We start from the raw sequence: 27452 nt of genomic DNA, 5'->3' as shown, positions 1-27452 counted from the left end.
ATGGCTGAGGTACTTAATTTCATGTTATGTGTATTCTACCACAACAACAAAAAAAAGAGCAAAGAAAAATGATACACATAGCCTTTTTCTATATATTTAAGATTGAATATAACAACTTCCAAAAAATGAAACATCTTTTAAAAACATCAAATATCCATATATTCAGCACAAAAGAGAAACCAGTCTGAGACAAAATATGGATCAGGTCAGCTTTGGTGACATTTAAACAGGTACACTTTCTAGTAGTCCACAAGAAGGAATCAAATACAGCCCTTGTCCTTCTTAGGCAAAATTTCACCTTCTTCCCCTCAAACTACTTACTCTTCAGCAACTGGTGACACTATTTCAAAGTCTTACAATGAAACCTTCAAGTAATTTACTACCTAATTTGTTCAGCACTCCCCATCCATAAAATAGTGTACTTTGCATGTGTTAAAAGGAAGTGAGAGGGGAGGCAGGGCTGCTGTGCTGCAGGTCTGTATGTTCTGATGTAGAACAATTCACCAAGATACATACACTGCTAAGTAGAAAACAGCAAAGGACAGCGGATGTGTTAGAATATGTACTATTTGTGTTTTCAAAAGGAGATGGGATTTAAATATATGCTTATAGATTCAAAGACTGAGCCTGGAAAGATCCACAAGTATTAACTGTAGTAGCCTATAACGAAGAAAGGTAACTGATTTGTGAGGGAGACCTAATTTTTACTGGGTAGTTTTTACACCATGGTACATGTATTACTGCCTCACTGCTCAAAATAGTTTTAAGAAGAACAAATATAGAGCTACAAGGATGGTTATTGCAGTACTATTTAATAGTACAAACTTAGAACAATCAAAGTACCCAACAAGAGGAGTGGTTAAATATATATTAGTTTAAATTAAAAGCCCAGGCTCTGGAGCCAAATCATCTCAAAATTAACTTTACCACTTAACTACCCAAATGATCTCAGGCAAAAGATTTAAATACTTTGTGCCTCTGTTTCCTCATCTCTGAAATGGAACTAATAGTTGGGTCTACCTCAGAGGACTAAAGTGAAGATTAAATGAGACAACATATGTAAATGCTTAATGGCACCCCACTCCAGTACTCTTGCCTGGAAAATCCCATGGATGGAGGAGCCTGGTGGGCTGCAGTCCATGGGGTCACTGAGAGTTGGACACAACTCAGTGACTTCACTTTCACTTTTCACTTTCATGCATTGGAGAAGTAAATGGCAACCCACTCCAGTGTTCCTGCCTGGAGAATCCCAGGGACAGCAGAGCCTGGTGGGCTGCCGTCTCTGGGGTCGCACAGAGTCGGACACGACTGAAGTGACTTAGCAGCAGCAGCAGCAGGATATACCCACAGGCACACAGTTACTGATCAACAAATGCTATTTTTACTATGCATTCATACACTGAAACACATTTTATATAACATTAATATTATAATTATGTAATTAGTATATAAAACAGCTCAAAATAATATACAGTGCCATTTTATAGGAAAAACTGTATACCTATATTGAAAAAACATAATATGTAAAAAAATATCTAGTAAATGAGATTGTAAGAAATCTTTGTCTTTTTGTACACCTGTATTTTCTGCACTTACAATATGATTTTAAAAATTAAAAGTTAGCATTTTTAAAAGATGATGGTATAAAATTTAATAGAATATTTCATAGGTTTCTGAATTATCCAAAGGAAAATTCCTTTGCTGAAATATGGCATGCTACAAGCCAAACTCTTCCTTAAGAAGGACCCTTTAAGTTTTTAAAAACTATATCCCAAACATGGTTATCATAGAGACAAAACCGTATTAGCACATTTACATCAACTCACAAAGACACTTATCTGAGATTCTACCTTAATGTTTACTCAAAAAAATTAACTGGGCACCTATTATGTGCCAAGCAAATACTATAGATACCAAAATAAACTATCCAAGTGTTCTCATGAAATAAAATCTAGAAAGAAATGTATATTTCTCCCTATGACACAATATAATGATGCAGTTTTGAAAGAGGAATGCTTGCTTAAAATGCAATGAGAACTGGACTGACCAATTTCTAGCATGACAGTGTGAGGAGCTCCACAGATCTATTTCCTAGAGAAACTGAACATACTTTTTAAAAATACCATTTAAAGTCTCTAGAAGTAAAAGATATTAAGAAGAGGTAGCAAGAATACACAGAAAAAAAGAAAATCGCTCAGTCGTGTCCGACTCTTTGCGACCCCATGGACTGTAGCCTTCCAGGCTCTTCCGTCCATGGGATTTTCCAGGCAAGAATACTGGAGTGGGTTGCCATTTCCTTCTCCAGGGAATCTTCCTGACCCAGGGATTGAACCCGGGCCTCCCGCATTGTAGGCAGACACTTTACCATCTGAGCCACCAGGGAAGTCAGAAATACACAGAAGAACTATAAAAAAAAGACCTTAATGACCCAGATAACCACAATGGTGTGATCACTCACCTAGAACAGACATCCTGAAGTGTGAAGTTAAGTGGGCCTTAGGTAGTATCATTAGAAACAAAGCTACTGGAGGTGATGGAATTCCAGCTGAGCTATTTCAAATCCTAAAAGATGATGCTGTGAAAGTGCTACACACTCAATATGCCAGCATATTTGGAAAACACAGAGTGGCCACAGGACTCAAAAAGATCAGTTTTCATTCCAATCCCAAAGAAAGACAATGCCAAAGAATGCTCAAACTACCACACAATTGCACTCATCTCACACACTAGTAAAGTAATGCTCAAAATTCTCCAAGATAGGCTTCACAGTATGTGACCTGAGAACTTTCACATCTTCAAGCCGGATTTAGAGCAGGCAGAGGAACTAGAGATCAAATTGAGAACATCTGGTGAATCATAGAAAAAGCAAGAGAATTCCAGAAACACACCTGCTTCACTGACTACACTAAAGCCTTTGACTGTGTGGATCACAACAAGCTGCGGAAAATTCTTCAAGAGATGGGAATACCTTACTTGCTTCCTGAGAAATCTGTATGTAGGTCAAGAAGCAACAGTTAGAACTGCACATGGAATAATGGACTGGTTCCAAATTGGGAAAGGAGTACAACTGCTTATTTAACTTATATGCAGAGTACATCATGTGAAATGTGGAGCTGGATAAAGCACAAGCTGCAATCAACTGCAGGGAGAATTATCAATAACCTCAGATATGCAGATGATACCACCCTTAGAGCAGAAAGTGAAGAGGAAGTAAAGAGCCTTTTGATGAAACTTAAAGAGGAGAGTGGAAAAGTTGGAGGACAGGGAGGCCTGGCATGCTGCAGTCCATGGGGTCACAAAGAGTCAGACACGACTGAGCAACTGAACTGAACTGAAAGTCTCTAGAAATGGTCCTAAGAGATATTCAAGAAAATCAACTACAACTTTAAATGGTGTATTTGAACCAAGATCCCTCCCCACCCACCCCGCTCCCAATTCAACAAGACAAACTCCATTCCAGACTAGGTACAGCTAAGAACACAGCACTAAGAATACAAGCAACTAAGCTATAAGCAAGAATCCAGCTGTTTTTCTCTTCACCTGAAACTAGGCCTACAGATATGCAAGAAAGTCTTCCTTTCTGTTTTTCGTAAAGTAATAGTTGTTCTGAGTTTATTATTTCTGAGCTTATTGGAAAATCATGCCATTTTTGCTCAAATCACCAGAAGGTACAAGATTAAAACAGACTGATATCTGCAACAACAAGAGTATACATGAATATCAGTAAACAGTCAAAATTAAAACTGGAAAAAGTTAAATTAAACAAGATACCAATGTTTAAAAATTGGGAAGTTACAAAATGTTGGCAAAGAGGTGCAGAAAAAAGACACTTGAAACATAGTTGGTAGGAATATAAACTGGCACAATCCTTTTTTGTTTAACACAAGCAACTTGGCAGTACTATGAAAAGTAACAATGAACATATCTTTTTATCTATTCCTTAAATGCTACTTTAAGGAATTTCTCTTAGACTCATAAATGGGTACAGATACAGCTGTTCATTATAGCAGCATATATATTAAAAAAAAAAACTGGAAACAACCTACATGTCAATCAATAAATGACAGCAAAAGAAAAAGGACTGCTTAATTTATGATATAAAGAAACTACTGAGATCGGCAAGATAGATAAGTATAACATGAAATGATGTCCAAGATAACATGCTTTATACAACACTATCACCATATATACTACATAAAGTATGACCGAAATTTGTCAAACTAAATTTCTAGAGAAGAAATTTCTTGTGGCTAGACCAAGACACAAGCAAGTCAACAGTTTATTTCTGGGGAATGCAAAAGAGGTCAAAGGAAGCAGGAAGAGAGACTTAACTTTTTATCCATATACATTCCCATACTATCTAAATTTTTACAATGAATATGTATTTTTGTGTGATTTTTTTAAATTACTATTCTATTAGTGCTACATTAACGTTTAAATTGACAAATCATAGGGTATATATTAACTTCAAGACAATAAATGTGAAAATATTATCAAAAGAATAAGTCATTGATATTCTCTGACAAGTATTTCATAAGTCATCATAAGAAACAGTTAATAAGAAACTAGATGACTTGAAAAGAATGCTTTTAGTGTGGACTCTCTAATGAGCAACATTCTAGACTTTACTTCACACATACCCGAGCTCGGTGTTACAGGGAAGAGAACAGAAAACAGAATGCCCTGAAGGAGAACAGCTGACAGAAGACACAGTAATAAAACAACTAGAAACAACTTCAAACAGCTTTAAATGTAAAAAGTATTAAATGGTTTTTTAAATCGGACTCACCAAAAGGCAACTCAAATCTTGTATCAAGCAAAATTTTATGGGGAGTTGGGTTTTTAGTTCCACAGATTTCATCATCTTTCATTAATGTCTCTGCCTCCAACGTGGACCATTCCCCAGGCCCCTCCTAGAAAATAGAGATCCAAGATTAAACTTCCCTTTTTCAGGACTCTCTCTCGGTTAAAGGCCCAAGTGTTTTTCTCTCATTTTCTCTGTCAGAGAGCTTCTGAGGGCCACTCACATATCCTAATGAGGCAAACACACCAGAGTCACATCACCTGCCTCTGCTGTGGGTGGCTTCTCTCTGGTGGGAAGGCAGTTTTCACTGTGCTCAGCTTTCTGCCAGCCCACCAGGGATAGAATTTCCAGAGCACTAAACTCAAAAACAAGGCATCCCCATGGATCAATATTTAATTTGTATGATTCTTAATGACTATGTCACTTAATGCATCACTACTTCTAATTGCTAAAGAGCTAGTAACATCACTAGTTAAGCTGAGCTGAACTGGGGCCACAGTGAAAATATTCAAAGTCAGTGACACAGGAAATGATGCTGAGTTACATTCTCATCTGGTAAAGTGTGGTAGAAATTCAGTGTTGAAAACACTGTATGAAGTCAAGTGTGAATACCAATTGCCAAACCTGTAGTTCCTTAAACTCTATTAGGGCAATAAGTAGAAGGAGGAAGACTGAAATCAGGTCCCTAGGATCGGTGACTCAAAGAGCTGGCTAACAAAGTTTGATGGGACTCTTCTCAGAACAGTGTCTTAGAAGAAATTCAGAAGCCACAGTTTTCCTAGATTGACCAATCTCTCGCTCTCTCACACACACACACACACACACTCTCTCTCTCTCTCTCTCTCTCTCCTTTTCCCCTTCCCTCGCACTCCCCTCCTTCACCCTGCCAATCCCACACACACCCCTACCACCATGCACGGAGTACACAGAGGGGCGAACTACCTGACAAGGCTAAAAAGGTACTCTGGCATCCCTGAGTTCAGTCACAGGGCAGAGGGAAGGCCAGACTGAAATAAAATCTCCTGAACCTCTGGGTGACGTTAGGAATAAGCAGGTATTATGTCCTGGTTAGAAACGGGACAGAAAAATCTGAAATATATGGACGAACATTAGCTGAATGGAGCTAGGGTGAGAAGAAGCAAGGGCTAGAGCCATACCTCCAAACGGGCAATGCATTGACTGACCTCATCCGACTGACGAATCGTCTTCAGTGCAATCCACACAGTTCCCACCATGGTGTCCCAGATCAGTCCTTTGTTCCATACTTCCACACTTAGACCCAGGTCCAGGCGACTAATCTCACTAAAGGAAAGAAGAAAGCCCTTTTTTAGAAACCAAGTAATATAAAAGAAATAGTGATATCTGTTTTGCTAAACCTCATCAGGATCCTGTCATTAGGAAAAAATCAAAATGTCCCAGATGCTTCAACCATTCTCTATGTTCCTAGACACATACATACAGAAAGTTTCCTCTGTCAATCTGTCCCTTCTCCCTTGGAGCTACAATCATGGGTAGACTAACAGTTTCACAAGAAGAATGAGAGCATTACTGCCAGCAGTATCTGCATACAGTCTCTGAACTTAAGCAATAATTTCATATGTTTTATTATAATACTAGCACTGCCCCCAAGTTATACCTCTGGACAAAATGTGGTCCACTGGAGAAGGGAATGGCAAACCATTCAGTATTCTTGCCTTGAGAACCCCATGAACAGTATGAAAAGGCAAAAAGATAGGACACTGAAAGATGAACTCCCCAGGTTGGTAGGTACCCAATATGCTACTGGAGATCAGTAGAGAAATAACTCCACAAAGAATGAAGAGATGGATCCAAAACAAAAACAACGCCCAGTTGTGGATGGGACTGGTGACAGAAGCAAAGCCCGATGATGCTGTGAAGAGCAATATTGCATAGGAACCTGGAATGTGAAGTCCATGAACAAGGCAAATTGGAAGTGGTCAAACAGGAAGTGTCAAGAATGAACATCGATGTTTTAGGAATCAGCAAACTAAAATGGACTGGAATGGGTGAATTTAACTCATGACCATTATATCTACTACCGTGGGCAAGAATCCCTTAGAAGAAATGGAGTAGCCATCATAGTCAACAAAAGAGTCTGAAATGCAGTACTTGGATGCAATCTCAAAAATAACAGAATGATCTCTGTTCGTTTCCAAGGAAAACCATTCAATATCACAGTAATCCAAGTCTATGACCTGACCAGTAATTCTGAAGAAGCTGAAATTGAATGGTTCTATGAAGACTTACAAGACCTTCTAGAACTAACATCCAAAAAAGATGTCCTTTTCATTATAGGGGACTGGAATGCAAAAGTAAGAAGTCAAGAAACACCTGAAGTAACAGGCAAATTTGGCTTTGGAGTACAGAATGAAGCAGGGCAAAGGCTAACAGAGCTTTGCCAAGAGTACGCACTGGTCATAGCAAACACCCTCTTCCAACAACACAAGAGAAGAATACACATGGACATCACCAGATGGTCAATACTGAAATCAGATTGATTACATTCTTTGCAGCCAAAGATGGAGAAGCTCTATACAGTCAGCAAAAATAAGACTGGGAGCTGACTGTGGCTCAGATCATGAACTTTTTATTGCCGAACTCAGACTTAAAATGAAGTAAGTAGAGAAAACCACTAGACCATTCAGGTATGACCTAAATCAAATCCCTTACGATTATACAGTGGAAATGAGAAACAGATTCAAGGGATTAGATCTGATAGACAAAGTGCCTGATGAACTACAGATGGAGGTTTGTGACACTGTACAAGAGACAGGGATCAAGACCATCTCCAAGAAAAAGAAATGCAAAAAAGCAAAATGGCTGTCTGAGGAGGCCTTACAAATAGCTGTGAAAAGAAGAGAAGCAAAAAGCAAATACCCATTTGAATGCAGAGTTCCAAAGAATAGTTAAGGAGAGATAAAAAAAGCCTTCCTCGATGATCAGTGTAAAGAAATAGAGGAAAACAATAGAATGGGAAAGACCAGAGATCTCTTCAAGAAAATCAGAGATATCAACAGAACATTTCATGCAAAGATGGGCACAATAAAGGACAGAAATGGTATGGACCTAACAGAAGCAGAAGATATTAAGAAGAGGTGGCAAGAATACACAGAAGAACTATACAAAAAAGATCTTCACGACCCAGATAATCACGATGAGGTCATCACTCACCTAGAGCCAGACATCCTGGAATGTGAAGTCAAGTGGGCCTTAGAAAGCATCACTACGAAGAACGCTTGTGGAAGTGATGGAACTCCAGTTGAGCTATTTCAAATCCTGAAAGATATGCTGTGAAAGTGCTGCACTCAATATGCCAGCAAATTTGTAAAACTCAGCACTGGCCACAGGACTGGAAAAGGTCAGTTTTCATTCCAATTCCAAAGAAAGACAATGCCAAAGAATGCTCAAACTACTGCACAATTGCACTCATCTCACACACTAGTAAAGTAATGCTCAAAATTCTCCAAGCCAGGCTTTAGCAAAACGTGAACTGTGAACTTCCAGATGTCCAAGCTGGATTTAGAAAAGGCAGAGGAACCAGAAATCAAATTGCCAACATCCAGTGAATCATGGAAAAAGCAAGAGAGTTCCAGAAAAACATCTACTTCTGCTTTATTGACTATGCCAAAGCCTTTGACTATGTGGATCACAACAAACTGTGGAAAATTCTGAAAGAGATGGGAATACCAGACCACCGGACCTGCCTCTTGAGAAATTTCTATGACGGTCAGGAAGCAACAGTTAGAACTGGACATGGAACAACAGACTGCTTCCAAACAGGGAAAGGAGTACATCAAGGTGGTATATTGTCACCCTGCTTATTTAACTTCTATGCAGAGTACATCATGAGAAATGCTGGGCTGGAGGAAGCATAAGCTGCAATCAAGATTGCTGGGGGAAATATCAATAACCTCAGATATGCAGATGACACCATTCTTAAGGCTGAAAGAGAAGAACTAAAGATTCTCTTGATGAAAGTGAAAGAGGAGAGTGGAAAAGTTTGCTTAAAACTCAACATTCAGAAAACAAGATCATGGCATCTAATCCCATCACTTCATGGCAAATAGATGGGGAAACAATGGAAACAGTGACAGACTTTATTTTGGGGGGCTCCAAAATCACTGCAGATGGTGACTGCAGCCATGAAATTAAAAGACGCTTACTCCTTGATAGAAAATTTATGACCAACCTTGACAGCATATTAAAAAGCAGAGACATTACTTTGCCAAAAAAGGTCCGTCTAGGCAAAGCTATGGTTTTTCCAGTAGTCATGTATGGATGTGAGAGTTGGACTATAAAGAAAGCTGAGCGCTGAAGAATTGATCCTTTGAACTGTGATGTTGGAAAAGACTCTTGAGAGTTCCTTGGGCTGTAAGGAGATCCAACCAGTCCCTCCTAAAGGAAATCAGTCCTGAATGTTCATGGAAGGACCGATGCTGAAGCTGAAACTCCAATACTTTGGCCACCTGATATGAAAAAATGACTTATTGGAAAAGAGCCTGATGCTGGGAAAGATTGAAGGTGGGAGGAGAAGGGGACGACAGAAGACGAGATGGTTGGATGGCATCACCGACTCAATGGACACGAATTTGAGTAAACTCCAGGAGTTGGTGATGGACAGGGAGGCCTGGCTTGCTGCAGTCCATGGGGTCGCAAAGAGTCGGATACGACTAAGCGACTGAACTGAACTGAACTGACAGGAATCTTTGAGGAAAAAGCAAGGCTTCTTTACCAGATATATGAACGGGAGTCAAAGAAAAAGTAAAAGGGCCCCGAGAACATCTAATCCTGTTGGGGACATGGGGTGAGGCAAGTGAGGGACACTAGAGTGTGCTAGCTCACACTAGTCAGTCCCTGCAGAACCCAGTAGTCATTATCAGTTAAAGCAGGCACTGTTACTTATAAATGAAATGATCACAAGATAACAATAAACACAATGATTTTCCTATAATAATAACTAGAAAAAAATATTTCAAAAGAAACTAGAAAGAGCCAGACGACAACTAAGCAGAAGCAAGCGTCATATATGGAAGAATATCAGTTAGGAAAGGCTAACTAAAAAATAATTACGGACTTAAGATGAAACAAGCAAACCCTTATGTTAACACTAAAAAACATTCTCTAGAAAGCTCCTATGGAAGCACAGATTTATTTGCGGGGGAAATGTAAGAAAGGTGAGAAAAGGCCAATTCCAGCAGGAAAAGCACAATGGAATTCTTAGAAAAACAACAGCTATTCATCACATCAAGTTTTTTTTTCGGTTAACTTTTTATTTTTTTACTTTACGATACTGTATTGGTTTTGCCATACATTGACATGAATCCACCACAGGTGTACATGAGTTCCCAACCCTGAACCCCCTTCCCACCACCCTCCCCATCATCATGTGAAGTTTTGTATGTGTGCTTGAGAGAGAGCTTGGCTTCCCTATTGTACTATTAAGATACATATTCTTAGATTCACTAGTTTGGGATGTGGCATTATAGCTGTAAAATTCATATCAAGCATATTGAAGACAAGTAAAGCAGAGAAAATTTGCCCCTTTTATGTAAATACAACAGAATAGAAAAGAACTGAGTTCAATTTTTTCATTTAATATAATTTCCCTGAGCATATACAATACATATGCCTTGGTACTTTGGGAAAGACACACAATACAGGACGCAGTTCCTCTCTCGAGAAACTTCCAAGCTATCTGGAGAGCTGTTCAAAACCAAAAAGTAGGTGACTATACCCAGTTACTATGTTAGGGCATTCACCATGGGGAAAGGTAGCTTTTGCATACCATTTCATTCAGCCTAATTAGCTGATCAGCCTTGGAAAATAAATCTAACAATCCAAAATCTTTTGAATTTAAAAAAGAAAAATTACTTAGGGATATATATAATATCCTCTGAGAAAGTCCTAAATAGCATCTCAAGTGTGTGAAAATTTGGTGTCAGTCACTCAGTTGTGTCTGACTTTTTGCTACCCCATGGACTGTAGCCCACGAGGCTCCCCTGTCCATGGGATTTCCCAGGCAAGAATATTAGAGTGGTTAGCCATTCCATTCTCCAGGGGATCTTCCTGATCCAGGGATCGAACCTGTGTCTCCTGTATCGCAGGCGGATTCTTTACCATCTGAGCCACCAGGGAAGCCCCATTTCAAGCCAAAAGCTTAAAAAAAAAAATAGCCAGAGGTCTTTACAGCTTGACTTGGAGCAGATAAAAAAGAAAATCTATTCTTCAGGGAACTCTGGGGAATAAGGCCCAAACAATGAAGATATCTTCTATAAGAAGCCTCTTATCTACATCTGCTCAGATGGCTCAACTAAGAGAAGTCTGAGAGCTCTGTTTTGCCTCATCCCCAGTGCTCTGGGGAAGCTTCTTTTCTCTACAGTACTCAATTGACAGTATATGTACATACATGTACACAAGATCCTGGGCTAGGAAATTCACAATAAGTGAAGATGCCCTCCTTGCCCTTAAGGAATGAATAGTCTATTCCTGGAAATAAGATAAATACTAAAGATAGATGAGAAACACCAAAATGAACATTAGATACTATCACATAATGTATCAGGGAGAAAAAAAGAAAAGGAGAAAGGGAGACAAGTGACCAGCAATGGAGCTGCCAGTGACAGAAGAGCAGGATAGGAGGAGTAAGGAACAGGAGCAGAAAGGTGGGTAATATGGCTAATAAAGCCCATGTAAAGGAGAGGGGAGAAAATCCACACAGTATCTCCAGGTGGGAGACAGAAGAAAAGTCACACATATCACAGTAGGGCTGAAAGAGGAAGTGCTATGGGAAACTGGAAAATAAACAAGAATAATGCTACTGTGCTGATGAGAGACTGTAGATGATTGTTACGTTTCTCATGCTGGGAACAGTTATAATTTTAGTGATTATGACAGCCATAGGGAAGTCAAAAGAACGAAGGATTGCTAGGTTTATATACCACAGCCAGAACTGTGGTATGGCAAACAAGGAAGAGACTTGAAAAAACTGTTTATAGCTGACTTTGCATGAGTGAAGAAAGAAACACATGATCTCACTCTGATGTCAGTACAACAGAGAGGGAATAAATGAGGTTTATAATCTTGAGAGAGAGGCAACCAGTGAGAAATCTGACACCACTAGCTCTTCTGGAAGCTCTTCAGCTTCCAGGGCACCACTATCTCGTTTCTCCTTCCTCTTCTCTGTTCACTCCTTCTTAGTCCCCTTTGTCCCCTCTTTAAATACTGGTGGTCTCCGGGCCCTACCCCAGCCCCTTTTCTCACCCTACACATTCTCCCTAAGCTTTCTCATCCACGCGTATGCCTTCAACTAACCAAAATATTTCTCCAACCTAGGCTTCCTCCATGAGTACCAGGTTCAAGTTTCTATCTTTTGTAATGTTCTTCCTACCTGTCCTGTAAGAACTTCAAATATAAGCTTGTTCGTAACTGATATAGTATGTCCTGTCCTATTGAGTAGCACGCCACTTATCCAATCATCCAAGACAAGTATTGGTTCTACCTCCTTAATATCTTTCATCTATCCTTCTGTTACTGTCTTAGCCCAAACCCTCATAATCTTAACCTTTAAGTATTATAATAAAGTTTCCTAAGTGGTACTATAAGCAGCAACATATTAAAAGCCTAGAGGATTGGAATGTTTCCCCATAAAGAGAGTCATCATATGTCTCAGATGCACTATAAAACTCACAATTTCACTTCAATCACAAATTTCACAGAAATTTTAATATATTTTCTTTTTGACCAACTTGTATCTACCTTCCCCCAAAATAAGTATAACCCTGTGAGAGATTAGACCTTTACAGATAAGGAAATTGACACTCAAAGAAGCTAAGTGATTGGCTCAGTCCTTCAGAAATGATAGCCTATATTTTACTTTCCTTTCCTAGATCAGAAAAAAAAAATTGCTTAAATTTAAGAGGAAAAAAGGAAATAGCAAGTTTTTAAAGTCACAATCATAATATACTAAATTCTGTGTCATATGCAAGCAATTCAACTAACATTTACTCATTTTTATTATTAATTAGATAAAGGTAGAATATTTTACTCCATAAAACAAAAAGGATTAAAAGCATATGTCCTTATCTTCAAAAGCAGGTGACTTAAGCAGGGAGGCTCCAGAAGGAAGAGAGATATGTGTAATTATGGCTGATTTGTGTTATTGGACAGCCAGAAACCAACAAAACATTGTAAAGCAATTTTCCTCCAATTAAAAAATAAATTAAAAAAAATTTTTTTAATAAAGACAGCAGTTTGAATAGAGTATTTTAAAAAAGCAGGTAACTTAGAAACGCAAACACAGTCCTCACATGCATAACCACATTCCTTCAAGGAGCCTTTGGAGAACTGAAAAAAACATTAAGTTAGGTTTAATATCATACTAAGTATGTTATACTACAGCTAATTCTGACTAGTAGGTAAATCTGACTAGGTATATTTTCACCCACATAAACTGAGAGTTTACTCGAATTCATAATTCATCTCTGAAAATATATTATAAATCTGGGAGAGAACAAAACTGCAGATCACTTTACTGTAGTAGGTGTGTGTCCCTACTACACACCTCACTTGTTCCTCTCTTCTGTTTTCAAAAAGAATACTCAACATGCTATTAAAACGTGTTTTTGAATATTTAATATATTTTATAAATCTTATATATACACAAAATCTTTAGCCTCTACTTGTTTAATCCAATGTGATTACCTTGGAAATATTATCAAATACTGTAGGCATGCTGCTACTGCAAAGTACTTACAACATAAAATCTTGTTCCCAGGAAGGTTGATCACCACGAACTGCTACAGTTGTACTCTTCACATTTTGCACTTTCAGGGTCACATATGTGTTAAATTTTTCTTTGAAAAATGCAAAACAAAGATAAACTACTTAGTGCTCAGATGGTTATCCAATCTCACAAAGTCCCTGGAATTAAGTAATGTCCAAATTATAGTATTACATGTAAGGAAAAATTGAAATTATATATTCTACAATATAGTATCATTTTAAACATAGAGGTACAAAAAAATTATAAAACACATACTATTCTCAAAAGCATAAGCTATAATAGTGTTTTTCAAATTTAAGGACTCTATCCTTTTCCAACAGACACACATGCACACACATATAAACAAAAACGAAAGCTTTATGAAATGTAAGATGTGATACCTTGGTATTTTCTATTCTAATTTAATTAAAATATTAATCATAACCACCTAGGTTGACTTTATAGCCACTTGCAGTTTGAAAAAATAATACTCTAATTGATCTTACAGAAAAGATGTTATGCAAATTAATATATAAAGAAGTAAGTACCACAGAGAAAAAGTACTAAAAGAAGGCAGAAGAGCAAACAGTTACCTCTAGTTGTTTACAGTGACAAACATGGAGGAAAAACCCTCATAAAGGAAATGGATTTCAAAGTCGATCTATTCACCTTGGCCTAGAGCACAACTTACATAAAAAGAAATATTATCACAGATTCGAGAAAATGAAATTCTCTAACCTGAGAGTATAAATTGAGTACCAAACAAAGGTAGGTGGCCTGGATCTCAAAACTCAGAAATCTGACCTGACTTAATACAGCACATTTTGTTTCCTTTGCATCAGCCATGATTAGAGACACTGAATTGAGAGTTCACTTTTCTGTGTAAGAAGTTAATCGTAACTTTATAAAATGAAAAAAAAAAAGACTATCATTTTTGACTCATCAAACTGTCAAAGATCACTTAAAGCAACTACCAGTGTTAGAGGTGTAAGAAAATGGGCACTGTCATGTACTTGTATTAGATAGAAGGTAAATCTTTCTCTTAAGCATCATAAAAAACTATGGAGTTTTATACCCATAATTATAACTACAGTTATATCAAAGGTATATGAGGATACAAGCCCACCCACGTGAGGGAATTCCCATCCATATTTGGTAGTAGCTATGCAGTATACCAATGAGTTGTTTTCTAGCATAGGATTTTGTACTTCATTCCCCATATTCAACCACAGCTGGCTGGATCAAAAGGAGATGCCACCCAAAAGCAGGCAGTCAATTAATAAGCTAACCAAAAGCTGAGACCAATATGATTCCCTCGCAAAAGATTTTCAATAGAGAAAATACAGAAATAGTGACAAATGATTGGTGAAGAAGCTCAAAGGAGAGGCACATAAATTCCATTGGAGTAGCTATTACGGGGTATATGCAAAACAGGTAAGCATAAAAAACCTGCTGGAAGACAAAGGAGAGCAAAAAAGCTTTTCAGAAAGAGAAGCCCTAATCTGCAGCCACTGGAGAGAGCAGTAAGCTCAGAAACTGCTTTAGTTCCTGTTGCATCCAGGTTTGGTTTTTCAGATTTTTCTTGGGTTCCCAGTATGTTCTTTTCCCCCATAATCCATAATACTCTCTTTCTGGCCCCAGCAGTAACCAGAGTAAGTCTTTGTAACTAACTTGATATTCAGTTAAGAAAATATGTATTAAAATAAGGAGATACCCTTTTCACCTTCACATGAGCAAAGATTAAAAAATTTCATGCTATTTAATGTTGGTAAGGATTTGGGAAAATAAACACTCATATACTTTTGGCCTGATTAAAAGCTAGCAAACCTTTCAGAGCCACACTTTGGCAGCAGCTACTTAATTTGTTTAAAATACATACCTTTGGCCCAGCAATTCTCTACTTTTGGACTCCAGCATACAGATACATTTTCAAAAGCAGGCAATAATAAATGCATTAAGAAGATGTATTGCTTATGGCAAAAAAAAAAAAAAACTGAAATGACCTGAATATTCAATCAGGGACCTAGGGTACAACAACATTCTGTATACTTTTTTTTTTAACAGTAGTTTCTTGTTGGTTATCTGCTTTAAATATAACATTCTGTGTACAACATTTTGAAAGCAAGAACCATATGTATACACACACATACACAAGAAAAAACTTTTATGTATTGTTGGAAAAAAAGCAGGTTGCACAAAGACATGTGTAGCTGATTCATTAGTGTATACATGCACATACACAGAAAAACTCTGAAAAGGTGTATAAAAACCTCAAAACAGTTACTTCTGAGAAGTAGAACTAAGTTAGCCAATAGGTAAGGAGACTAACTTTTCACTAGATTGATAGAGATTTCTTTGATGTTTTATAAAAGCATCGCTTTTTTTCCTTCAACTTTTTGAGGTATAACTGGCAATTCAAAATTGTATATATTTAAGGTGTACAATCTGATGATTTTGTATATGAATACAAAGTGAAATAATCACCATAATCAAGAATATCCACATTCCTCACCACCTCATAATTACCATTTCCTCTGTCTGTGTGGGTTGAGCACATTTAAGATCCACCCTCTTAGCAATTTGAAGTATATAATATTTGTTAAACATAGACACATTATTATACATCAGATCTTCAGAAATTATTCATTTTGCATAACTTTGCACCCTCTTGACCAACATCTTTCCATACTGACTTTTTAATTAATTTAATGAACTTAGTGAGTTTAACTAATTTAACCAATGAATCAAATGACATTTATGTTTTTTTGAAAGAATGTTTTTAAATCATAGCAAGTAGGGGAGAAGTACGTAAGAATTAAAGGCTGGCCTTACCTGGTGAACCCTGGAATTTGGCTCTTTTAACTGCAAGAGAAAAAAAGAGGACACCATGAAGAATTCCTGCAAATTAATTTATTTAACCAGCATTTCTTTAGTAAATTAGTATGTGCCAAGATTAGAGTTAGGACTAGATTTTTAAGTCTAAGTCATTAGAGAAAAAAAGCTGAGACTTCCAATCAAAACTTGAATGCAGAGAGTTAGAAGGGTCCTTAAAAGTCATCCAATCTAATCTCATACTCCAAGAAAACATCTTTTTGTTTTGTTTCAAACCAGTTTATTTAGGGGTTCCATTTTCACTCCTCAATAGATTTTATGTATTTCTTACATGCTTCTTCACTCATTAGTTCACCTAGTTCTGAAGGGTTACTGAATGTCATCTTGATCAGCCAACTATCTTCATAACAAGATTTGTTGACAAGTCCTGGATTTTCTGCTAGAGCTTTACTAACTTCAGTTACTTCTCCTGATAGAGGAGAATAGAGTTCACTAGCAGCTTTCACACTTTCCAAAGCACCAAACTCTTCTTGCTTGTCAATTTTGTCCCAACTTCAGGCAGACTACAGTAAACATCTCCCAAAGCTTCCTGTGCAAAATTGCTGATTCCCACTGTTCCAACACCATTTTCTGTTGTTACCCATTCGTGTTATTATTCTGTGAATTTCCGGACCCGACAACTGAGCAGGACCAGTGCGCAGCGCCTGCTCGAAGTCCCCAGGGCCACAGTGAGCAGGGCGCGCTGGGTGCCGACCGCAGCCCGCAAGTTTAGGCACCCCTCGGAGCGCCATGTTTGCAGGGATGCAGAGTGTCTCCTCGCAGAGCATCCCAGAGCGCCCCAGCCAGCGGGGGTGGGGCGGGGCCAAGAAGACATCTCTTACAGCCTCCTGACAAAGAGGTCAAGGGAGCTAAATTATTCCTATGGCAGGCACCCAAATTCATGTCAGATAACTTTCTAAGATTTAAATTGTTTATATTCTTTATTTAAAACCCATCATAGGAACTCCTCCATTCCATTCATGCCAAAATAAGAGCTAATAGGCTAAATCTGGGACAAGTTTTAAACAACAGTGAAAAGTAACTGTTTTTCTGGAAATAAGCAGATAACAAAAGAATTCCTGTTCAAGTAAAAGCTATCCAAACTAGAAGAGAAGAGGTAAAACTGTCATTATATGCAGATAACATGATACTATATATCAAAAACCCTTAAGGCTCAACACAAAAACCACTAGAACTGATAAATGAATTCAGCAAGGCAGCAGGATAGAAGATTAACATACAGAAACTGGCTGCATTTCTTTTCACTAACAATGAAATATCAGAAAGGGAAAGTAAAAACACAATCCCTTTTAAAATCACATTCAAAAAAAAAAAAAAACTTAAGGTACTTCCCTGGTGGTCCAGTGGCTAAAGACTCCATGCTCCCAATGCAGGGGGGCCAGGTTTGATCCCTGGTCAATGAACTAGATCCCATATGCTGCAATTAAGAGTTCATAGGCCAAAACTAAGACCCAGTGCAGCCAAATAAATAAATATTTTTAAAAAACAAAACAAAACTTAAGAGTAAACCTCACCAAGGAGAGGAAAGGCTTATAGGTAGAGAAGTATAAAACACTTACAAAGGAAACTGAAGATGATTTAAAGAAATGGAAAGATACCTTGTGCTCTCGGATTGGAAGAATCAACATTGTTAATATGGCCATATTACCTTAAAGCAATCTGCAGGTTTAATGGAATCCCTATCAAATTACCCATGACTTTTTCCACAGAACTAGAACAAATAATCCTAAAATTTATATGGAATTGCCAAAGCAATCCTGAGAAAAAGAACAATGTAGGAGGCATAATCCTCCCAGACTTCAGACAGTACTACAAAGCTACATCAAAACGGTGTGGTATTACCACAAAAACAGATGTGTGGATAAGTGTAATAGAGAGCCCAGAAAATAAACCCACATACCTACAGGCAATTAAACTTTGGCAAAGGAGACAAGAATATACAATGGAGAAAAGAGTTTCTTTGGCAACTGGTGTTGGGAAAGTTGGACAGCTGCATGTAATCAATGACATTAGAACACTGCCTCACTCTACACAAAAATAAGCTCAAAATAGTTTAAAGACTTAAATATAAGTTATGATGCCATAAAACTCCAAGAAGAGAACATAGGCAAAACATTCTCTGACATGAATCATACCAATGTTTTCTTAGGTCAGTCTCCCAAGACAATAGAAGTAAAAGCAAAAAATAAACAAATGGGATGCAATCAAACTTATTAGCGTTTGTACAGCAAAAGGAATCATAAACAAAAAGACACCCTACAGAATGGGAGAAAACACAGCAATTTTATGACCAACAGGGTTTAATTACCAAAATATACAAAGAGTTCATACAACTTAATAACAAAAAACAAACAACACAATCAAAAAATGGCAGAAGACTTTCTAAAGAGAGATTTCTCTGAAGAAGACAATGAGATGGCCAAAAAGCACATGAAAAGATGCTCAACACACTAATTATTAGAGAGGAATGTAAATCAGAACTAAAATAAAGTATCAGAATGGCCTTCACTAAAAAGTCTACAAACAACAAATGCTGCAGAAGGTGCAGAGAAACAGGAACTCTTCTACATTGTTGATGGGAGTGTAAACAGGTGTAGTCACCATGGGGAACAGTGTGGGGGTTCCTTAAAAATCTAAAAATAGAGTTGCCGTATGATCCTGCAATTCCACTCCTGGGCATATATTTGAAGAACTATAATTCAAAAGATACATGCAAGAGCTGGTTTATTTTGCTATACAACAGAAATTAACACAACATTGTAAGGCGACTATACTCCAATAAAAATTAATTTTTAAAAAAGATATATGCACTCATATCCTCATAGCAGCATATTTACAATACCCAAGACAGGGAAATACCCTAAATGTCCATCAACAGATGCATGGGTAAAGATGTGGTACAATACATACAGTGATATTACTCAGCCATAAAAAGAATGAAATAATGCCATATGCAGCAACAAGGATAGATGTTGAGATTGTCACACTAAGTGAAGTCAGAAAGAGAAAGACAAATACCATATGATATCACTTATACATGGAATCTAAAATATGACACTAATGAACTTACCTATAAAACAGAGACTTACAGACATAGAGATCAGATTTGTGGGTGCCAAGGGGGCAGGTGGTGGTGATGGGATGAATTCGAAATTTGGGATTAGCAGAAGCAAACAATTATATATAGAGAATGGATAAACAACAATGTCCTATTGTAGAGCACAGGAAACTATATTCAATATCCTGTGATAAACCATAATGGAAAAGAGTATGAAAAAGATTGTATATGTATGTATAACTGAATCACTTTAGTGTACTTCAGAAATTAACACAGCGTTGTTAAGTCAACTATACTTCAATAAAATAAACTGTCTTTTAAAAAAAGAGAGAGAGAGTGTTCCAGTCCAAATGATCACACAAAGCTTGGTTTCCAAAACATCAGTGGAGAACTGCCTAAGACAGAATCCCATGCTGGGACTGTAGCGTGCCAGCTCTTAGGAAAGATCAAAGACCACACAAGCAGGAAAACTGCTAAACTCCAGAAACCATCAACTATCTTTCTGTCAAAGAAGATTACGCCTAAATGCCACAGGGGGGGAGAAAGATAAAAGGAAATTCTAAGACACAATGCTACTTAGGGACTCAGAGTACAGATCTGCCATTATCCTTGTTCTGCATTACAACTACAAGCTTCACCTTAGCTGACATTCAAGCCTTGCTTTTTCCAACAGATGGGTAATTCAGCACCTTTTACAAGGCCTTCTCTATTTTATTAGTGCCAAAATCTATTCCTTTTCATTCAAAGTGTGCCTGCCACTGGACTCTCCCTTTTAGTCTTGTGTCAATTTCTCTTAATTATTCTTCAATTTCATTTAATTCACAACTTACTGTAAAAGCTACAGTAATCAAGACAGTGTGGCACTACAAGGAAAACAGACACAGACCAATGGAATAAAATAGAAATATATCCAAGAATAGCATAAAATATACTGTGTAATGATATAAATTATAGTAAAATAACACATATTCTCCTTACTTCATGCCATATGTAAAACTTAACTTGAAATGAATCCTAATCAACATTCTAGCAAGTTACTTTGTGGATACAGATAAACTGATTCTAAAGTTTATATGGAGAGGAAGAAGACTCAGAATAGCCAACTTAATATCAAAGTAAAAGAACAAATTTGGAGGATTGACACTACCCAACACTGACTTTTTATAAAGTTAATAGTATTCAAGACAATATAGTCTTAGGAAAAGAAGAGACAAACAAATCAATGGAACAGAATAGAGAGCTAGAAATAGGCTCATGAAAATGTAATCAACCAATCTTTAAACAAAGGAGCAAAGGCAATAAAACGGAGCAATGATAGTTTTTTCAACAAATGGGGCTAGGACAAATGGATATTAACATATAAAAAAATGAATCTAGACAAAGACCTTCACGAAAGTTAATTCAAAACAGATCACAGACACAAAGTAAAACATAAAACTCCTAGAAAATAACATAAGAGAAAAAAATCTAGATAAATCTAGCGCATGTGATGGATTTTTTAGTTATAAGAGGAATAATTTATGAAAGAAGTAACTGATAAGCTGGACTTCATTAAAATTAAAAACTGCTCTGTGAAAGACAATGAGAATGAGAAAACAAGCTATAGACATGTATTTTGCAAAAGACACATATGATCAAGGACTGTTATTCAAAATATATAAAAAACTCAAAACTAAATAAGAAAACACACAATCTGATTTTAAAATGGGCAAAAGACGTTAACAGACACCTCACCAAAAAAGATACACCGATGGCAAGTAATCATATGAAAAGATGTTCAACATCATATGTCATCAGGGAATTATAGATTGAAACAACTATGCACAAAATGGTGTTAAACGAAAAACAAATACTGCATTAAATGCATGAAGTGGCTATTTGTCCTCTGGGCTCCCTAGTATCAAAATATTCTCCCTCTTCTGAAGAAATCCTGAAAGAGGGGGGAAGCAGAACCTTACAACTCACTGCAAAAGTCAAAGGTGGGGGGCAGGGGGGTAATAAATAAATAAATAACAAAAATAAAAAAGAACGGGGGAGGGAAAAAAAGAAGTCAAAGACAACAGATAGAGGTATAGCAATCACATGCTCCCAACCTGAATCTTGAGGGGCTGAAACAAAGATGCATGGCTGGTTAGAGAAAGTTGCAGAAAAGTTAGGATTCCAGTAGAAGAGGTGCTGCTGCTGCTGCCAAGTTGCTTCAGTCATGTCCGACTCTGTGTGACCTCACAGACGGCAGCCCACCAGGCTCCCCTGTCCCTGGGATTCTCCAGGCAAGAACACTGGAGTGGGTTGTCATTTCCTTCTCCAATGCATGAAAGTGAAAAGTGAAAGTGAAGTCGCTCAGTCGTGTCCAACTCTTAGCGACCCCATGGACTGTAGCCCACCAGGTTCCTCCATCCATGGGATTTTCCAGGCAAGAGTACTGGAGTAGGTTGCCATTGCCTTCTCTGCAGTAGAAGAGCATGAATGTTCAAAGTAGTAGAGCTCTGAAAGACAACCGTTTACATCCAATTATATCAGAACACCAAAATGGACCATTCCTGTTAATGGATGTTGGGGTTTTATGTCAATTTCCCTTTTTAATCTCCGTTTTATAGGTAAGGAGAAACTTGAGCTCAGAGAGGTTATGTGGCTGAGTCACATTAAGTATCAACTGGGAACATCACATGGATTAAATAATGGAGCCAGATAAAGGATTCAGGTCTTCTGACTCTGTGTCTAGCTCTTTCCATTTCACCAGAATGCAGCCACAGAGGCAGCTACAGGAGAAGGAAGAGGAGAAGAAAAAAGAAAAAAACATCATCCATACCCTAAGGCAGGTGAGAGAAACAGCAAAAACAATGCAAGCACAAGGAGGAAAAGTGCTAATCATGTAACTCAACTTAACGTAAATATAAATGTAATGTAAAAAAATAAATAAATAAATAAATGTAATGTAAACCAAAATGTAATGTTAAGATAAAATGTGCCAAAGAGAAAGGACAGATGAGTAAGGCTGGGATTAATAATCAAAGACGTTATCAAATAGACAGAAGTAAAACTGAGATTAAGGAAATGGATAAAACATAGACAAGCAAAGAAAAGAAGGAACAACATTTTCTAAAAAGGCACAGAGCAGTATTTCAGTCCAATGAGAGGCAAAGTCCATTAGACCACAAAATCTCTAAGAGTTTGAGTACCAGTTCCTGGGGGCTGGTCGGGCACAAGGCTAAAACAAGGGACTTAACAGTATCCTAAATCCAGAACTTTTCCTATTTAATTTCTTCAAGAATAAATCTTTCTGGATCTTCTGCTTTGGAAAAACAGTGTAAGGGAGAAGAGAGGATACCAGGAAAGTCCAGAAATGAGATGGACATGTTTTGTTCCTTTTTAGTTTCGCCCAGGCATTGCACATCATTTTTATCATCATGTACTCCTCAGGGAAACTGCACCAATATGCCTTCTCTCCCATCACTGTATTATAAGAAAGACCACCTTTTTAAAATCACAGACTCCTCTGATAATTTAACAAAAGCTACACACCTGCTCTCCAGAAAAATGCACATACATCTGCAAAACACTGTGCATATCAAAGGGAAAATCATGCAGGTTAGATAATCTACTAATAAAAATGCTCTTTCCTAACATTACCAGTGTTGTTGTTCTCACTGAATTTGTTTTATTAATTACTTTGCCAACAAAGGTCCGTCTAGTCAAGGCTATGGTTTTTCCAGTGATCATGTATGGATGCAAGAGCTGGACTGCAAAGAAAGCTGAGCACCGAAGAATTGATGCTTTTGAACTGCGGTGTTGGAGAAGACTCTTGAGAGTCCCTTGGACTGCAAGGAGATCCAACCAGTCCATTCTGAAAGAGATCAGCCCTGGGATTTCTTTGGAAGGAATGATGTTAAAGCTGAAACTCTAGTACTTTGGCCACCTCATGCGAAGAGTTGACTCACTGGAAAAGACTCTGATTTTGGGAGGGGTTGGGGGCAGGAGGAGAAGGGGACAACAGAGGATGAGATGGCCAGATGGCATCACTGACTCGATGGACATGAGTCTGAGTGAACTCCGGGAGTTGGTGATGGACAGGGAGGCCTGGCATGTTGCAATTCATGGGGTTGCAAAGAGTTGGACACTACTGAGTGACTGAACTGAACGGATGTACATTTTTCCCCTACTTTATATCTGCAAAATTCTGCTTTTACTCATTTGTCTTAAGCTTATTTTGTCTATTTAAATAGACTAACTACATGGTCTTTGCTCAACAGGTATCTCAGGAATTGGATGGAAATATTGCTAATGCAGGGTCTTTTCTAGGCTTTTGAGAGAAATCACAGTCAGAGGAAAATGTATTTTTTTAAGTGTTTATCATTATGAATATACAGCACCTAAAAACTCAGTGTTTTCCAATATTTCAATGATGTCTCTTAAAAAGCTACATTAAGCCTAGATAGCAGTGGTGCAAAAGCCACAGCTGCTAATGTCTAGGAACTGGGAGTTCTTGATTCTAGACTTGGCTTTGACACTGTTCATTATATAGCTGCTGCTGCTAAGTCACTTCAGTCGTGTCCAACTCTGTGCGACCCCATAGACAGCAGCCCACCAGGCTCCTCCGTCTCTCAGATTCTCCAGGAAAGAACACTGGAGTGGGTTGCCATTTACTTCTCCAATGCATGAAAGTGAAAAGTGAAAGTGAAGTCACTTAGTTGTGTCCAACTCATAGCGACCCCATGGACTGCAGCCTACCAGGCTCCTCCGGCCATGGGATTTTCCAGGCAAGAGTACTGGAGTGGGGTGCCATTGCCTTATCCGGTTCATTACATAGACCCTTAGACAAAAAGCATAACTATCTTAGGCCTCAAGGTTTTCAGATAGAAATGAAAACTACGTTTGTTTTAGAAAATGAAGATTTTCGTCGATCTGTTCAGTTCACTCGCTCAGTCGTGTCTGACTCTTTGCGACCCCATGAATCGCAGCACGCCAGGCCTCCCTGTCCATCACCATCTCCCGGAGTTCACTCAGACTCACGTCCATCGAGTCAGTGATGCCATCCAGCCATCTCATCCTCTGTTGTCCCCTTCTCCTCCCGCCCCCAATCCCTCCCAAAATCAGAGTCTTTTCCAATGAGTCAACTCTTTGCATGAGGTGGCCAAAGTACTAGAGTTTCAGCTTTAGCATCATTCCTTCCAAAGAAATCTCGTTCAGAATGGACTGGTTGGATCTCCTTGCAGTCCAAGGGACTCTCAAGAGTCTTCTCCAACACCGCAGTTCAAAAGCATCAATTCTTCGGTGCTCAGCCTTCTTCACAGTCCAACTCTCACATCCATACATGACTACTGGAAAAACCATAGCCTTGACTAGACAGACCTTAGTTGGCAAAGTAATGTCTCTGCTTTTGAATATACTATCTATCTAGGTTGGTCATAACTTTTCTTCCAAGGAGTAAGCATCTTTTAATTTCATGGCTGCAATCACCATCTGCAGTGATTTTGGAGCCCCCAAAAATAAAGTCTGGCACTGTTTCCACTGTTTCCCCATCTATTTCCCATGAAGTGATGGGACCGGATGCCAGTTTCTGTAAAATGAGGTGAAGCGGAGATAAAAGAAATGATGTGGAAGGACACTGAAACATAAAATATTCCAATTACCATTTAAAAATTAACTATTTTCATAAATTGCAGTGTTCTGATGATCAAGTTACATGCAACAGATTTCGGCAAAAACAAAAACATGGAAATTCACTTTTAAAGAAACATCAAATTGTGCTTGGTGTTACTTGAAAAATAAAATCCTCAGAATTCTGAAGGCCTAGTTTTACTAATTTATTCTGAATTTTTATATTAATACCTAGAGAGTAACAAAGACTGTTTCAGCTGTCACTACTTTAACCTTAGAATACTATACTAAATTTGATACCCATTTTATTTCTTATTTGTAATAAAAATATATGTGCATACTTAAATATCAAATACTCTATAACTATAATGTTATAATGTTCCTGATACTTCAGTTAAAAAAAAAAGAGCACCTGGGGTACGGGTTGACTTCACTGCAAACAAGAAAAGACTAGGAGCAAACAAACTAAGTGAAACAAAGTGAGTTCTCTGCTTTCCAGGCTTCTTTAGCTGTTCTGACCAATTCTTTTCTCCAAAATGTACCTGCAGTTTTAAGCAAACCAATTTTTAAAAAATATATAAATAAATAAAATCAGGTGCTAAAACTGAGATGACAGGAGGGTTGAAATTATCTGATGAGGATTTTAGAACAGCCATCATAAAGATGCTTCAATGAATAATTACTAACATATCTGTAATTGAACCGAATAAATGAAAAGCTGGAAACTCTTGGCAAAGAGTTTATAAAATAAAGTGACAGGCTTTATTTTCTTGGGCTCCAAAATCACTGAAGATGGTGACTGCAGCCATGAAATTAAAAGATGCTTGCTTCTTGGAAGAAAAGTTATGACCAACCTAGACAGCATATTAAAAAGCAGAGATATTACTTTGCCAGCAAAGGTCCATCTAGTCAAAGCTATGGTTTTTCCAATAGTCATGTATGGATATGAGAGCTGGACTATAAAGAAAGCTAAGTGCTGAAAAACTGATGCTTTTGAACTCTGGTGTTGCAGAAGACTCTTGAGAGTCCCTTGGACTGCAAGGAGATCCAACCAGTCCATCCTAAAGGAAATCAGTCCTGACTATTCATTGGAAGGACTGATGCTGAAGCTAGGACTCCAATATTTTGACCACCTGATGTGAAGAACTGACTCATCTGAAAAGACCCTGATGCTGGGAAAGATTGAAGGTGGGAGGAGAAGGGGACAACAGAGGATGAGATGGCTGGATGGCATCACCGACTCAATGGACATGAGTTTGAGTAAACTCTGGGAGTTGGCAATGGACAGGGAGGCCTGGCGTGCTACAGTCTATGGGGTGGCAAAGAGTCAGACACAGTTGGGCAACTGAACTGAACTTGGCAAGGAAATGAAAGATATAAAGAAGAACCAAGTGTCAGTTTTAGAACTAAAAACTACAGTAACCAAAATTTAAAAACTCAATGGATGACTTTAAAAGTAGTGAAGTTAACTCCTACCCCAGGTGCTCTTTTTTTGACTGAAGTATAGTTGATTTACAATGTTGTGTTAGTTGCTGGTGTACAGTGAAGTAATTAGGTTATATATATATTTTCATATTCTTTTTCATGACAGGCTATTGTGTGTGTGTGTGTGTGTGAGCTCAGTCATGTCCTACTCTTTGAGATCCCATGGACTGTAACCAGCTAGGCTCCTCTGTTCATGGGATTTCCCAGGCAAGAATACTAGAGGGGGTTGCCATTTCCATACTGTTTTCCATAGCGACGGCACCAATTTACATTGCCACCAACAGTGCAGGAAGGTTCCCTTCTCTCCACACCCTCTCCAGCATTTGTTATTTGTAGACTTTTTAATGATGGCCATTCTGACCAGTGTAAGGTGATACCTCACTGTACTTTTAATTTGCATTTCTTTAATAATTAGTGATGTTGAGCATGTTTTCATGTGCCTGTCTTCTTTGGAGAAATGTCTCTTTAGATCTTCTGCCTGTTTTTATTGTGTTATTGGTTGATTGTTTTTGTTTTTTTTAAACTAAGTTGTATTACCTGTTTTATATTTTGGAAATTAAGGCCTTGTTGGTCACATCATTTGAAAGTGATGTTAAAACATAACAGACTGATCAACAAACTTGTTATCTGTCTAAATATGAAGTTAATTTCAAGGTAGTTTTTTCAGAGTCAAAGCTGAGAGGAGCTCCAGCTACAGCACACAATCCCTCCTTATCATCTAATTCCACGACACTAATAGGTATGAAAAGCAAAAAGTAAAACGTGCAAAAAAGAGATAATCATAATTGAACACAAGCTCTTTAAGACTCCGCCAATATGAAAATTCTGGAAGT

General features: G+C 37.9%; 1 protein-coding gene and 1 pseudogene across 4 annotated transcripts in view; both read right to left on the bottom strand.

Moving 5' to 3' along the window:
• UNC13B (unc-13 homolog B) overlaps positions 1 to 27452 on the bottom strand; it is a 218576-nt gene that overhangs the window by 152115 nt on the left and 39009 nt on the right. For all 4 annotated transcript variants that reach the window (XR_008199822.1, XM_052645020.1, XM_052645022.1 and 1 more), the window contains exons 2-5: positions 16419 to 16448; positions 13578 to 13677; positions 5989 to 6106; positions 4790 to 4913 (exon numbers count right to left, since the gene is read on the bottom strand). Coding sequence is in view for 3 of the 4 variants with exons in the window: in XM_052645020.1 (XP_052500980.1) it covers positions 4790 to 4913; positions 5989 to 6106; positions 13578 to 13677; positions 16419 to 16448 (372 nt within the window). In the remaining variant the exon portion in view is untranslated. The remainder of the gene's footprint in view (positions 1 to 4789; positions 4914 to 5988; positions 6107 to 13577; positions 13678 to 16418; positions 16449 to 27452) is intronic.
• LOC128052865 (glycine cleavage system H protein, mitochondrial-like) lies at positions 16718 to 23685 on the bottom strand (annotated as a pseudogene).

This window comes from Budorcas taxicolor, chromosome 8 (assembly GCF_023091745.1).
Source record: "Budorcas taxicolor isolate Tak-1 chromosome 8, Takin1.1, whole genome shotgun sequence".
NCBI lineage: Eukaryota > Metazoa > Chordata > Mammalia > Artiodactyla > Bovidae > Budorcas > Budorcas taxicolor.
Note: the sequence above shows the minus strand (reverse complement) of the source record. Positions and strands in the feature narration are given on the sequence as shown.